Source organism: Siphateles boraxobius, unplaced genomic scaffold, assembly GCF_051911475.1.
Source record: "Siphateles boraxobius isolate OS27281-9 unplaced genomic scaffold, OSU_SipBor_1 41, whole genome shotgun sequence".
NCBI lineage: Eukaryota > Metazoa > Chordata > Actinopteri > Cypriniformes > Leuciscidae > Siphateles > Siphateles boraxobius.
In genome coordinates, this window is record NW_027509042.1 from 3,615,071 (window position 1) to 3,630,939 (window position 15,869).

General features: G+C 37.2%; 3 protein-coding genes across 3 annotated transcripts; 1 reads left to right on the plus strand and 2 right to left on the minus strand.

Annotated features, from left to right (window-relative positions):
- On the minus strand, positions 1-5,753 carry zc3h10 (zinc finger CCCH-type containing 10). Its single transcript, XM_077197848.1, has 3 exons — positions 5,584-5,753; positions 3,150-4,450; positions 1-1,107 (listed from the first exon to the last, which is right to left on the minus strand). Exons 2-3 carry the CDS (start codon positions 4,305-4,307, stop codon positions 601-603), a joined length of 1,665 nt encoding a protein of 554 aa, XP_077053963.1. The 5' UTR covers positions 4,308-4,450; positions 5,584-5,753; the 3' UTR covers positions 1-600.
- Positions 5,754-6,483: 730 nt separating this feature from the next.
- Positions 6,484-10,194, minus strand: cox6c (cytochrome c oxidase subunit 6C). The gene is made up of 4 exons (XM_077197851.1): positions 10,071-10,194; positions 9,325-9,438; positions 8,828-8,964; positions 6,484-6,593 (listed from the first exon to the last, which is right to left on the minus strand). Exons 2-3 carry the CDS (start codon positions 9,427-9,429, stop codon positions 8,839-8,841), a joined length of 231 nt encoding a protein of 76 aa, XP_077053966.1. The 5' UTR covers positions 9,430-9,438; positions 10,071-10,194; the 3' UTR covers positions 6,484-6,593; positions 8,828-8,838.
- Positions 10,195-11,621: 1,427 nt separating this feature from the next.
- On the plus strand, positions 11,622-15,743 carry tomm34 (translocase of outer mitochondrial membrane 34). The gene is made up of 9 exons (XM_077197852.1): positions 11,622-11,843; positions 11,935-12,025; positions 12,157-12,305; positions 13,674-13,773; positions 13,846-13,998; positions 14,306-14,442; positions 14,519-14,666; positions 14,782-14,908; positions 15,010-15,743. Exons 3-9 carry the CDS (start codon positions 12,167-12,169, stop codon positions 15,109-15,111), a joined length of 906 nt encoding a protein of 301 aa, XP_077053967.1. The 5' UTR covers positions 11,622-11,843; positions 11,935-12,025; positions 12,157-12,166; the 3' UTR covers positions 15,112-15,743.
- The last annotated feature ends 126 nt before the right edge of the window (positions 15,744-15,869 follow it).

A 15,869-nucleotide genomic window follows, 5' to 3' on the forward strand; every position in this document is an offset into this window, starting at 1 on the left:
TTTGATAAGAAATATAATTTTTCATTAACATTTCAGCAAGATACTCACTCAAGATGAAAGAAACAAGACCAATATTCTGACAGAAAAATGCAGTTATTTTGTTTCCAACAGAAAGAAATAAAACACTTTTTTTAGTAAGACATGAATTAATAACAGAGAATAATGTGTCCGATTCATTTTTTTTTTTTGTGCAGAATCCAAATAATCAGATCACACAAAAACAATTCACAAAACAAACTATTAAAAAAAGGAGGCAAACTAAAACTGACAGCTAACATGTAAATTCACAATTATTCTGTAGTGATCAGTTGAATAGTTACATCTTTCAAAATGAGTTAATAAATGTCCTGTGAAGTCAATGATGATTTCAAAAGAGTCTTTCCAAGGCAATCATCTGCTAAAGCATAGCGAGAAAATCTGAAATAAGTTCCATAAATTCACAAGAGAATATCTGTATTCTATACAGAAATCTGTTTGTTTATTCAGTCAAAACAGACCCTTCACCTGAGAAACTTCCCATGGTTTACTGGTGTCAGCAGAGTTGCTTTGAGTTCCAGTTTGCTTTTTGTTTCATGTATATATTGCTGAAGTGTGCCCTCATTAATGAGGCATGGTGGTGATCCTCATACTCTGACTGGCGATGGGGTACGTCACCATCGGTGTGGTCGCGTGGCTCATCGTGATGCCCGGCAATGGTTGTGCCATGGACACGGCCACCGGCGCCACCGAAACAGCAACAGGGGCCATTGAAACAGGAGGGGCCATTCCCTGGGCGATAGTCTGAGCGAGGGCGGCAGAGATGGGGTCGGGGTTCAGATGTGGAGGGGGTGCGGAGGGGGGCGCAGCATTAGAAGGAGGGGCGGTCGGTGCACCGGTCGAGGCCACCAGATCTTGTTGAGTGACGGGACGGGGCTGCAGACCAGCACTGCTCAGAGTGGTGTGTGTCTGGGCAATGCCATGGTTGTAGGAACTCACAGAACCAACAGGGGGCGCCAGACTCTGTTCAGATGGAGCAGGGGTGGAGGACAGCGTCATTACTTTAGCCTGGCTTCGAAACTGCGCGTTCTGCTCCAGAAGCACCTCGTTGGTGGCTATCAGGTTGGACACCTTGAAAACAAAAAAAGGAAAGGAAGGAATTTTGAGACATTTAGGATGTGGTTACAGTTGTTTTACATTTTTAAAATAAGTGATTCTGTCACGGATCTTTAAAGGTAGGGTATACAATTTCGGACAGGCTAGCAATATCAAGCTAGCTTTGAAAACATGAGATCCCACCCTCCCTTCAGAGCGTCTCCAAAGCCATGTCTCCCTTCAAAACACTGAAGGAGAACGTGCACAGCAGAGTCTGCAAAGCGTCACGGGATGAGAGACGGTGTTAAACTACCTCATGTCTCAAAGCACATAACATACTGTAATAATGAACGTAAACAATTTACAGATCTCTTACTTGTACCACCTGACTGCAGATTTATTTCAGCATTAATAGTGTTGACACAGAAACACATAAATCAAAGTCTGAGAACATGAACAGCGGAACGTCTCAGGTTGCCATCTCGTAATTACGGTCACAATATGGAGTGAGCGCAGCATAAACTCGTTGTTTTGGTTCAGGAGGAACTGTAAACGCGGCGCTCTGTGACTGTCTGTCTTCAGCTCTGCAGAGCCTCACTGAATGCGCTGATGACATGTGATGTCTGTGCAAACAGGTGTGCGGAGGTACGGAAATACATATATGTTGACAGGCAGGACATCCAATCATTGCATTCGGACCAATGTAGTGATTGGACAAACATTTTTTGGTCATGACGTCCACAGATGATGTACATGTTTTAATATTTAGACCACTTCTGTTATTGATTGCTATCAGGATGTGAAGAGAGTTTCAACCAGTAAAAAAAAAGAAGTGTTATACAAAAAATTGCCTACGCGACCTTAAATATAAAAAGCACAATTTAGAGATGAAATATCATTCAAAAATTTTTTTATTTGTCATCCATGGAACATAAAAGATCATCCATTGCAGAATTAAAAAGTAACTAAGAAAGTCAAACATGGGTCTGTCAAGCTCCAAAAATGACCATAGAAGTTGGAGTGTATGATATAGCTGTTCCATATCGGTTATCAGTTGATATTAGAGATTTTTAAGTATACTGGTATCAGCCAATATTAACATTATTAATATTTTACAATGCCATTGTTACATTTAGATTACATTTATTACCCTCTAACACTCACTTAAAGTTTATTTTTAAAAAACATGTTAAATGTAATCTTTAGTAAATGAGTTTTAATTCATCTATTTAATAAAATAGTTTAAATTAAGTATTTTTTCATACTGCATATTATAATGTTATGATGCCTATATTTACTCATTGCATTTAAATTTAGTTTTATATAAGTTATAATTAGTTTTATTTTATTTTTAAATTATTTAGACAAAGGAGTACAGCATTTTAATATTGGTACATCCCTACTAAAAAGCATTTACTGTTAAAAACAACAAACTATTAAAAAATACTTTTTGGTAATTAGAATAAAGCTGAAATAAAATAAGGGGGTGTTAGATTAAATTTAAAAAAAAATTAAGTACTGACATTACTATAACTGAAATATAAATACATTAAAACTTTAAAGAACTAATAAAATTAACAAATGCCAATAACAAAATTACTCAAACTTAAATTAAAATGAAAACTAAAAAAAATCTTATTCTTATAAAATCTATGAATAACTACTATAATATACAAATAATACTAAAAAACTGCAAAAAGCACAATAAAAAGTCCTTACGGTTTTTGCGCTACACCTTGCAATTTGTTGTGTAAGGAACCGACTAAACGTATAGTTTTTTTTGCTAAAAGTCATCTGTTGTAGTTTTCAAAACGTATTACTTGATGTCATGATGTGAAACATCACTGGTTCTTGTGTTCTATGGTCTTTCACAACAAACCTGGCACAATAAATCGCAGTATTTGAACAGAGATTAGAGAACTAAGACAGAGAGGAAGATTTTCAGCGACTAGTACAGTACTCAGTTTGCATGGACTATATCCATAGGACTTTGGTGTCGTTATTCCAGCTTGGAGACACTCTGCATTATATCTTCCTTTGTATTCCACTGAAGAAAGGAAGAGTACCTGTTTCCCTACCTGTTTCTTAAGCTCCTCCACTCTTTTCCTCAGTAGGGCGTTCTCCTCTTCTAGTAAGCGATACTCTATGGGTCGGATAGGCAGGGTGGTCTGAACCCCCAGGTCGTAATGTCCACTGCTGGTCCCATCGGTCAACCGCAGCCCATCCAGACGCCGTCTCTTCAGCTGGAAGGCCGTGTGGTCAACGGGGGCCTCCACCGGCCCGGCTTCAAACATGCCATTTTCAAACAGGGGGTCGTAGACGGAGCAGGGGCCCCTGTCGTAGCACCGATGACCCACCGTCCCCATCGACATACAGCTGCTCATCGAGCCCCCACCACCACCTCCAACCGACAGGCCCTGGTCTCTGCATCCGCCCATGCTGGGACATCCCATTCCCATGTAGTTTCCCACGCCGCCGCCAACCAGGCCAGACATCCCACCGCAGGCCCCACCGACACCAACCGCACCGCCACCACCAGCGTTCACCATCCCGCTCACGCCACCGGTGACACTCATCATGCATCCCACACCGACCCTGGGCGAGGCCTCGTATTCATAGTCCTTCCTGACATGTCGGAACTTGCACTTGTTGCCCCGCTGGCACTCTCCTTTCAGGTAGTCCCTGCAAATGGGCACCTCTCCGCGGCTCAACGGGAGGTCAGTCGGAGACAATCCCAATCCGGCTGCCACCTTCCCCCTGAGCCGAAGTGGAAGCTCTCCGGTTTTCTTATAATAGTCCTCGTCTTCCTTCGAGCCGTGCACGAATCGGCAGTTGGTGCGCACACACTCTTTGTTCTGATAGTCATGGCAGAAGATGAACTCATTCTTCTGCACACCCAAGTCTGGGACCTCATTGAAGTCTGGATGGCGGAAGCGGCAGCGTTTGCCGCGCTTGCACACATTGCGCAAAAAGTCCCGGCAAACGCCATCCGGTCCCAAACCGCCGCTGGCTCCGCTGCAGCTGTTGCCGTTTCCTAATGCCCCGCCGCCTCCCATGGCCCCAGGACCCCCGTTACCCCCTGTGCAGCCCGCTGATCCGCCCACCACCGTCACTCTACCCTCTCCTACACCTCCACCCAAACCTGTCCCGGCTCCTCCCTCGTCCCCAGTGCCCACACCGCTCCCGCTGCCACCCCCGCCGCCACCTGCCAGGTAGGTGCTATCCCGGTCAGGCATGGCGCTTGGCCCAGCGGGAATAGAACGCTGCGCTCATGTGGGTGCCAGAGAGATGAAGGTCATACAAGGGTTCAGAGTTATAGTGCAAGAAAGACAAGAGCTCAGACCGTAGGCAAATGCAGATCACAGCTCCACCTGGGCACCTGTAAATATCATACAGATACAATTAAATATTATTCCAGAATTAACATTATATATAATTTTATTTATTCACAATAAATAAACAATTTTTACTTTGATTTTTTGTGTTAATTTTGAGTGAAAATAAATGTTTGGCTTATTTGGCCATACTTTTCTCTAAATCAGGGGTTCTCAATGTCGGTTTGTGGTCACATGAGATGCAGGTAAAGAAATAAAATATTTAGCCTTTTTAAGTGTTTTATTTTAATTTTTTTATTACAATTTTTTTTTTACACTTTTATATTTTTATGACTGAATTCATTTTTAGCTTTCACCACGAAACCCAACTCTAGATATATCTGTATTGGTCATTACAAAAGAAATATATCGGTTGACAATCACTAATAACAAATTTCAGATGCATCATGGTGTTTACGAGGCAGAAGTGCATTGATATTCTTCAAGCATTTTATGTCCATTAAATTTTTCTGCAGTTAAATCAGCCTGAATTACATTACATTACATTACATATGGATGCCATTTTATTGTGTAGACTTCAGCTTTAGGCATGCCATACGCTGGCTTTTGAAACTTTATGGATTTTTAAATTAAAGCCATACAGCACCAAAGATAAAACTTTAATGCTATTATTTTATATATTAAAAATAAATTATTTCTACATTAATGAATTCCCTGCAAGCATTAACAACTCCTCTTGAAAATGCAAATATTGATACAAATATAATGCTGTTTAACAAAAAAAATACCATGATATTACCTTGGATTTATTTAGTATGCATTTTATATATATAATTATTAATCATTTTAAATAATAAATAATAATAATAAAATTAGACAATTAGTTGTCTAGTCTCTATACAACAATTGCAACCATTTGTTTACTAGTGCTGTCATGTCAAATCTTGTGGGGCGCCAAATACTCTACTCAATGTGTATGTCATGTAGTGTTACATTAGTAACCAGATATAGTTGACTGCTTCTTTTCCACATTATTTTAAATAAATATGCAATATTTTATATTTAATCAACAGCACATAAAACATAAAACATGCTCTCTGGCACAAAGGCCCTGATCAACGCGCACGGACAGAGCGCAACGATAATAACCTAAAACCATTATTACTAGTAAACTCACCCAACTGCAACCAGTCGTATCAGCGAGATTAACGAAACGGTATCTGTACATTACTAATTACACGCATGATGCATGTACTGGCTGTGAGAAAGATTACATTAGAACACAAGTTGGTCTATGAACAACAACTTCCGCTTTTCTTGTTAGAAGTACTTCCTGTGCGGTAGAACACTGGGAAAATGCACTTCAGATTAAAAGGCTTCGAACCACAAAAATACTACGGAGATAACATGGTACAGTAATGATACTGGAATCAATATGGTGCTCAAATGTATTTGCAAAAATACTGTGATATTACCATTATGCATGTCCAAACATCATGGTTAACGGGTTAAAAGCAAAAAAAACTAAAACATAAAAAACATGGGATTTTTGTATGCACCTAGTGGCATTATTCCACTAAACACATTTATAGACAAGTACACATAAAATGCAAAATTTCTTAGAAAACAAGAGCAAAGTCTGACAATACACATGCAGCAAATGTGAGTTCTTATTTCTGCTAAAGGTCAAAAGTATAAACAAATTTCATGTTTAAGTGCCATTAGTATTTTTATGTTCTTAAAAGTAATTAAGAAAACATTAAATTGCAAAAAAAAATTGTTAGGAACAATCACCACCCAAAGAGACATCAGTATGTTATAAAATCTGTTGCTTGCAGAAAAATATCAAGAAAAAAAACTATTTTAGACATAATTATGACAACATTACCACCAAGTTGGGGCTAAATTCAGAGCTTATATTTGGGCTTTTAACTCGTATCTTTATTACATAAATAATAGGTAAACATCTGACCTTGTCAATGATATTAAGACTCTTTAACTCAAATTTTCATTTTGAAATATAACATATGAGAGACATGTTGACAAGATGCGTTGCAAATAAGTCACTACAGCGTAATGGTTGTCAACAGTTTATTTGCATCTTAATGAGAACATCAGACATCAATGTTCATATCCAATAATCTTATAAAGATTCAGTTGTAGAGCAGGAATGCAGGGGCACATCACCTGTAAAGAAAGAAGAAAAGAATAAGTCAAAGTGTTTTTTACATTGAAGGCAAGACACCACAGGTAACTAGGGTAAAAATATTAGTAATGTAAAGATACCACTATACTTTCACCAGTTGACTAATCACACTGCGTTACTATGTCGTATTACAAGTTTTTTAGAAATGCAATGTTTAATATGCACTAATCTGCATACATTTACAGTTAAATTTTTTTGACATTAAAAGTTTTTACAGAGCAGATTTTGGATCTCTCAATAGCCTGAAAACAAGCGGTTTTGGAAATGTTATATAAACCAGACGAATGATATATGAACAAAATCGTCTGTAAAAACCTTCAGAATATAGATAGGAATAAAAGTGTACAGTTTGGTGTATGTAAAGCTGCTGAAGTGGAGATTTTAGGCTGTAGGAGGAAGAAACATTATATTCACAATATATGTATTGTAATTGTAACCTAAAGAAACAAACGGATATTAGACACTTAAATATATATTTTGGATGTTTTCTATTCATTAGTCTGAAGAAAAAAAAAAGAATGTTACGGAAGCAAAATAGCTTTTCAAACTCTCAAAATTGACCAGTGTATGGAAATAAAATAATGACTAATGTCTTTGAAACAAAACAAACAACAACAAAAAAAACACTAATTGAAAAAAAAAATAGATTGCGTTAACAGTGCTTTCATTTTAATGCTTTGTATTTTCAGGGATTGCATTTTGGGGGGCTGAAATTAAACATGGTTGCATATTTAAGATGTGAACATTGAGAGTAACCACGTAGACTTTGAATTAAACGTAAACACTGTTTCCGTTTCTTTATCAGGGATAGTACCCTATATATGCAGAAAATCTGATTATAACATGTACTTAACGCTTGTTCCATTTCTGTAAATCCGTTTTTGTGAGTGAGTGAATAAACGACTCTACCCGTTGCTTTGGTCTTCGTCATCACCCGCATGCACCAACTACATGCATCGGTACTCTACTGTTATTCCTGCAAATCCCACATGTGCAATGTTGAATACTTTGCTTAACTGAACCACTGAATTTATTTAACTAAATTTGTAAATCAAAGTAAATAAATAAAATTGCCCATCAAATATAATAGGTGATATTTTTAAACAGACTGGATATTTTGGAAATGAAGTCTGTAAGTTGAATATGGATCACCACAAATTGTGTATGAAATATTCACAGCTTAAATATACAATATTTTTCAATTAGTGCAATTTAACATGATTGTTTCAAAGACAGTAATTATTTTACTTTCAAGCCAGAGCATAGAAATGGTATTAACGGCATTAAACTCTGGGGTTCTTCGGACCAAATGGTCCTGAAGAATTTAAATAAAAAAATGTGTAAAATCATAGCTTTCATCGGAATGGTCCGAAATTTGGTGACTTTGTTGGTACTTGGTATATGAACACCCCAAAAAATTGGGGACAGGATTTGAATAGTCTAAGTGGTTGTAAAAAAAATGGTCACACTCAGGGCCTTCGGGTCCAAATGGTCCCGCCATAGGAAATGAATGGGAAATTGGCAAAAATGTGACAATACAGAGTTTTTTTGTGCGTACAATCTACAAATCAGCCACGATCCAGAAAAAAAGCACACAACAGTGAAGGGGTGAATCTATAAAACATCAAGAGTGCAAAACAGACACATCCACATACACACACAAACACACTTTTATACATAAACAAATGAATAAATTCAGATTACATATGTGTTTTGCATTTTTAAAAAGCTCAGTTTGTCCACCAGATGGCATCCATCTAATTTCAAAAATTGCTTTTATGAGGTCTAGGCTTGACTCTAAAATGAAATACAGCTTTAAAAAAAAAAAAAAAAATTATTATTTTTTTTATTTTCTATTATATTCAATGGGGGGAAAATGGGTCATATTTATTGCATAAATATTAATTATAAATCTTAAATTATCTCAAAACACCAAAAAAGAAAAGAAAAAATATTATAAAAAACAAGTAAAAAAAAAAATATGATTTTCTTTTAATAAATGTGAATCAAACCCTTCCGGACCATTTGGTCCCGAAGACCCTGAGTGTGACCCTGAAATGAAGGACCCCAGAGGGTTAAAAAAAAAATACAATCAAGGACAAAACTCAGGGCTGTTTAATATTATAATTAAAGAAATGGCAGTGAATATAGAGTGCAAAATTATGCTTGCAAAGTATTAGAAATCAGATTTATATGCACTTGAAAGGCCACTCACATCACATTGCTTTATTCTCCAGAAGGCCTGACACTTTGAAAAACACCAGCTTCTTTCATGGCGTTAAACTCCTTCATGGCATCATACTGTTTGTAGAAGTCAGCGTATGCCTGTTTCCTGGGCTCTGTTACTCCGTACTGCAGAGACACACAAAACTTTCTCAGATTAATGAAAAACTGTCCACCTTGTAAAACAAGCTTTTTCTAAATTAACTCACTTGCCTCAAAGGTAAAAGAATGAAAGATATGGATGAAACCAAATGTCCAAGATTAGAAAATTAAGAGAAAAAAAAAATCAAAATCCATATTGATCGATAACTAATCTTAACGACTATGGAAGTTACATCATGACAAAAGGTGCTTTAAAAATTATAATAATAATTTAAAGAAGCATTTCTACCTAAACATAGATGAAGTACCAATTACAATTTTGAACAAAACTGAAGGCCACAAAGGTCCAATATATTGCATATAATCATACAAAACACAATAACTGACCTTGAAAGCGGCTGCTGCAACGAGGGAAAGAGCAAATGCGATGGGCAAATGAAACCTCAAACGCTTGGCCAGGAGGCCTCTCATCGCTGGCTTTGCGAGTGACATTGTTGACTTCTGGAAAGAGAAGACAATAAAAGTTATTTCATACACTGATAGTCAGTTGACAATCTTGAACTTCCAATAACAGGATAGATCACCCTTTAATATTGCTACGTGCTATTATGACCATCACAAATGGATGTCTTTCTGACTTTCAAGACAGACACAGAATGAGCCACGCTAACATTTAACATTTTTACTTATGGGATAGAGACTGACGGGATAACAATATGTAATAATAACCAGATATAATAATATGCATGTTTTATATACAAATGTGATGTTCAGGTAAGGTCAAGGTTTTAGCGGTTTAGCTAATACGCAATTTGCATATTATTTCTCCAGACGTGATAAAACGCATGCAGACGCACAGTCAAGCAATTAACCTTTGTTTTAATTTTTAAAATGACACTTGTGATTCATATCATAATGCCTTCTGAGATTCAGGACCACCTGTCTTGCTAATACTAGCAAGCACTGACGACCAGCGGCCAGATGTATTTCTAAAACCAGACGAGTTAAGCTAAATTAAATAAAGAAAAAACGAATATTTAGTGTTATTAAAAACATAACATGGTGATATTATATTTTATACTTAATTCACCATAGAAGTTTTGTTATAAACGTATAACAAGCTCGATATTTACCGTTTAATTCGCGACCTTCAGCACGCACGTCCGGTGACTCAGACAGGAAGGCGTTTATGGAGCCCAACTACGGAAACTGGCGAAGGACAAACACATTAAATATATCAGACTTTAATTCTTTTTTAACTAGAATTAAAATAAATAGGAAAATATAAAAATACAACAGATTTAAATTATTTAAAATAACTGGGTTTCGGTGAATAATATACCCTTGTATTTTTTATTATAATTTTGTACTTTGATTACTTAAATATTGTACTCACTCTATTGGCCCTTTCAGTTTGTATAATTAAAGTCCCCATGAAATCAAAATTAAAGATTTTTTTGTATTTTAGTATTTATACAGCATTACTGTTATCCATAAGCTAGTGTGCTCCAAAACAATGACAACATTTGCCTTCAGAAGATATAAGTATTCAAAAATTAGCTACACTTCTCCCAATATGGATCAATAATTTGGTTATGTCACTCTGCACTTCAGCTTCTCATCAGATTTTCTGTCCAATCAAATGCTCTCTAGAATCTAAAGAGTACATTATATATTATACATAGATGCGTTACATAGCCCCTACATTATGCATAGCTGCGCCTGAAATCGGCACTTGATCACACATTTAATATTTTTACTATCATACACTAAATGGCACATAGTGCACTACATATGGCATTTATGGCATAGGGAACGATTCGGACAGTGGAAATATGGTTTCCATTGTGGCGAAAGAAGTCTGGTTTCACGTTAGTGTCACACGAACCACCACAGCTCCGGTCCAGACACGACAGCACAGAGCGGATCATATGAGTCGGCGCAGACCACAAAATTTATCAGATCTATTTGAAACCCACAGAATTCTGTATTTTAAAGCGATTGATGAGATTAGAAGGAGAAACAGTAAGAGAATACGAGGAAACTGCAGCTTTACCGAGCTCAACGGCTCTGGACATATAGACATAGTTGCAAATATATAGGTCTCTGCAGGACAGTAATAGGAGTTACCAGATCAGTGGGCGACAGAGGGGCGTTTTCAACCGCGTTACCTGATTTGCCCATGTCACACTGAGGGTAGGTTTAGGGGCGGGGTCAGGTGAGAGGCATCATTTTCATTGCATGATTTATAAACAGCCACCAGTTTGAAAACTCCCACAAATTTAGAAACACCCACTTTTGTTCCGCATAGACCCCATACTCACCAGTGTATATCAATAATAAACTATAATATAAACTGTGATATAAACTAAAGCTATTGGCTATTTTACAAAAAGGGGAGGAGCTGCTCGATATGTCCCGCCCTGTTTTCCTGTTTCATTGAAAATAACTTGAACAACACATTAAATAATGCAGCGCGTTTCAAGGCACTTCGGTAGGCTTTTAAAAAGAAAAAAGGGAAATTTTAAAGGAAGAAATACGTTTTAAAATAATGAATGTTTAAGGGACATCTGGCAACCAACGGCTGGGAAGCTTGGACTGGGTGTGTGTTGCCAAGTCCTTATACTTAAAAGTACATTTTCGCATGTTGTTTTTGTCAGGCCAGGATGCGTCCTTTTTTCGTCGGATCTGGCAACACTGGATTGGGTTACAATCAACCACCCTAGATCTTCAAATAGCAGCACTCTCTGAACTCGACAGCCGCGTCAGCCCTGAAAACTGAAACTGAAATTCAACACCATCCATTTCTTTAGAGACTCGGCCGGTAAAACGTGGTGTTTATCCCGGCTCGCGCGCGCGTGTAGGCTATAGGAGAAGAAGAAGAAGCAGCAGACGCGGATGTTCTAGTGAGTTCTAGAACAATGACTGACTAACGTTAGTTGTCTCATCACTAGCTGGTTGTTAAACACAATAACTTGTAACGTTAAATTTAAACAGGCGGAGTTTAGCGACCAGCAAAGCCCTTTCGCCAACGTTTACTTTCCGGGTTTTTCCAACATCAGACGGTGATTCTACCGCGGTAACTTTGGTACGTTTATAACATTACTTTAACACATTTAAGTTACTGACCCTAAATATTGTTTTTTTTTTTCCATAATGGTACATTCCTAAACTAAGTTAACATCAGTTAAGGATCTAACAACTGACTGATCGTTACAGTGTCATCATCATGCCGCAGAAGCAGCGCACGGAGCCGTGGATGGAACTCAAACTAGCCGGTAACAAGTGTTTCATAGCCGGTCAGTATGGAGAAGCTGTGACCGTCTACAGCCAATCCATCCAATCCATCCAAAAGCTGAAGACGTTTGGTAAGAGAAGTCAAATTTCACCATGGTCACCACCAGCGTTACAATATTACGACGTATATAACTAGTTTTGTACATGTACCATGTTAGCACCATTGTATTCTTGCACTAGCACAGAATGTTCCATTGTATTCTTGTACCTTGCGTTAGCATGTAAATACCATGTTCAACGAATTTCAGTACTGAGATTTTCAAAATGTGGTCAATATACAAATTACAATACAAATATATTACTGCCTTTTTTTTTGTCAAATATTTTTTATTGAATCATTGGATGAAATTGAAATAATTACAGAATCCAGATATTCTTGTATGCATAAAATTAATAAACAAACCAGTTTTAATTAAACAAGTTTAACCAGCCTGTTAATACATGATACGATCACATTAATACAACACTTCAGTAATTATACAATGCATTATGGAATAGAATTCCTACGATGGTACCAGACAAAAGGGTCGCATATCTTGTCGAATTGCCCAATGCTGTTTTTCAGAAGGTATCTAGTTCATTCTAGATGTATGGCAGACATCAGTTCCTCAAGCCATAGTTTAACAGAGTCAGTCTTTCCCAGAACAGCAATAACAGCTCCTTGGTGAGTCATTTTGTGTTAAACCTTGCTCAAAGGATATGTAGAATCATAATGTCCTAGTGTAATGAGCACTGGGTCTGGTTCCATATTTCACATTAAGGAAATCTGAAAGCACCGTAAAAACCTCATACCAGAATCCCTGTATTTTAGGGCAGGAAATAAAACCACGAGTCTTCTGATTTACATTTATCACAAAGAGGTGTGACATTGGGGAAAATTCTAGTATAATCTGACTGACAGATTGTTTATCAATAGCCTCCAAACCACTACGCCATATCTCCTCAGGGATTTCAATTCACATCTCTCACATTCCTCTCTGATCAAATCTGGAGAGGGGGAAGTAGCTGCTTGTAAACTTCCATTAATTAAAGATAACTGAGTTGTGTTTCCCCTAAACTGTGTGAAACAATAATCAATGATTGAGGGTGGGAACCTGTCTAACGAAACATTGTGTGTACGTAAATAATTCCTTATTTGTAAGATTCTGAAAAAAATATTGCAAACTTTCAAATTTGAGGATGATAATATCTGGGGTCTGCGGCATCTAAAAAATTAAACCCCCTGTACTATCTGACATGGTAGTATCATGTTAATGTGCTTCTAAGAATACAATAGAGATTCATCAATGTTTTTAAATTAGTAAAAATAGAGTTACCAGGGCAAGCAAGAAGGTATGAAAGTTGCAGAGCAACTATTTTTTAAAAAGATTGCGCAGACTGTTGTCGATATAAAAGAGTATTTGGTACTTAGGTAAATAAAGTAACCGTTCTGTTCACAGGTCCGAAGGAAAAGGAAGATCTGGCTATTTTGTACTCCAACAGGGCCGCCAGTTACCTGAAAGATGGAAACTGCAATAAATGCATTGAAGACTGCACAGAGTAAGGAGAAGAAGACCAAAATGGTTAAAGTGATGATGTTCAGTGTTAATAATCTTTATATTTACCTTTCAGGTCCCTTCAATTGGTTCCTTTTGGATGTAAAGCTCTGCTTCGCCGGGCCGCAGCTTATGAGGCCTTGGAGAGATACAGACATGCTTATGTGGACTACAAAACTGTTTTACAGATAGACTGTAACATATCAGTTGCTCACGATGGCGTCAACAGGTAATTCCGCATGTAGTTACAAACCTGTATGCGTTTCTTTGTTCTGTTGAACACAAAAGAAGATATTTTAAAGAATGTTGGTAATCAAACAGCTGACGATAGCCATTTACTTCCATAGTAGAAAAAAATACTATGGAAGTCAATGGCTATCGTCAACTGTTTGATTACCAACATTCTTTACAATATCTTATGCGTTCAACAGAAGAAACTCATACAGGTTTGGAACAACATGAGGGTGAGTAAGCGATGATTTATGAGAATAATAATGCAAAAATATACCATTTAACACATTGCTCCTTCCCTTCAGAATGACCAATGTTTTGACGAGTATAGACGGACCATCTTGGCGAGAGAAACTGCCACCGATTCCCAACGTTCCAATGTCTGTGAAAGAAAGCTATGTGCAAGCACAACAGGGCAGAATGGTTGACAACACGGAAAAAGGTATTTACCTGTGCTGTACTGATCGGACCTATCATACTTTGCTTCAGCATTTCATTTTCAATTGTTTGATTTTAAGCACCAGGACCTGCAGCTGTTAAAAAGGCCAAAGCTCTAAAGGAAGCAGGCAATGGATGTGTGCGGAAGGGCGAGTACAAGACGGCTTTGGAGAAGTACACAGAGTCGCTCGGTTATGACCCCACAGAAGTCACAACCTACACAAACAGGTATGAAATGCAACAAAAAAGGCCCAAGTAATTATGCTGCAAAACTTCAGGGTTCTAGGCCTGGAAAAGTCGAGGACTTGGTTTGATAATGTGTTTAAATGAATATTGCTTGTAGGGCTCTTTGCTACCTGTCATTAAAGATGTACAAAGAAGCTGTAAGTGACTGTGATGAGGCTCTTCTAATGGATTCTGCCAACATTAAGGCATTTTACCGACGTGCCCATGCATACAAGGAACTTCAAGTAAGTTAAAAAAGAAAGTATATTGTCTTGAAAAATTACTATGATCTTCGATTGGTGGATTGTTTTAATAAATTGTAATGCATGCATTTTTTTTCTCCTAGAACAAGAAGTCTTGTATTGAAGATCTCAAAAGTTTGCTCAAAATCGATCCAAACAACATAGCAGCACAGAAACTCCTGAAGGAAGCACAGAATATGAAATAACTGTGATTGTAAAGTGGACATGAGGAAACTTTCCCCAAGTGCCTCAAGTTGATTTGCTGCTCAAAGCTGCAATGTTTGCTACAGATTTCTGCTCTTTCTTCAGATATGCACGTCATAATGTTACTTAAAAAATAGAAAATAGTTTGTGTTCTTGTTCATATAGGCACATTTGACTGTCATTAATATGGCAATCAGGTTTTCTTTTGAAACTCCAATCTGTGTTTTTTGATCAGACTTGTTGTGGTTGTTAAATTAGTCCATTTAATCAAATCTGATGTTGATTTGGCATGTGATTTTAATGTCTTTTGCATTGCACATTGAACTGAATGGCAATTTTTCAAACAAAATTACTTTTAAACAATGTCCACTTATTACACTGTATTAGGGCTGCATTTTCTACTAAATGTGCTGTTTCTTGCTTACCTTTAGTCTTTTTCAGAGAAAGTACTCCGTTATGTTGTATTGTTGAGGGTTATTTACTGTCAAAACCACTTAATGTTTATATACATTTGTAAAGACTTGACACCTGTATTTATTGATGTTTCGTATGCCATTTTGCATAAAAACAATGTAAACGGGTCTTTAATTTAAAGAAAGTAATGCATCTGATAATAAAGGACAATGTTCAGTAATATGGCATTTTCTCATCCAGTAAATTGTCAGATGTAATGCTAGGGTCAGTGATTACTTTTTTCTAGAAATAAGCAATAATAAAAAGACAAAACAGTAAATGCTATGCTCAGTAGTATAACTAATTA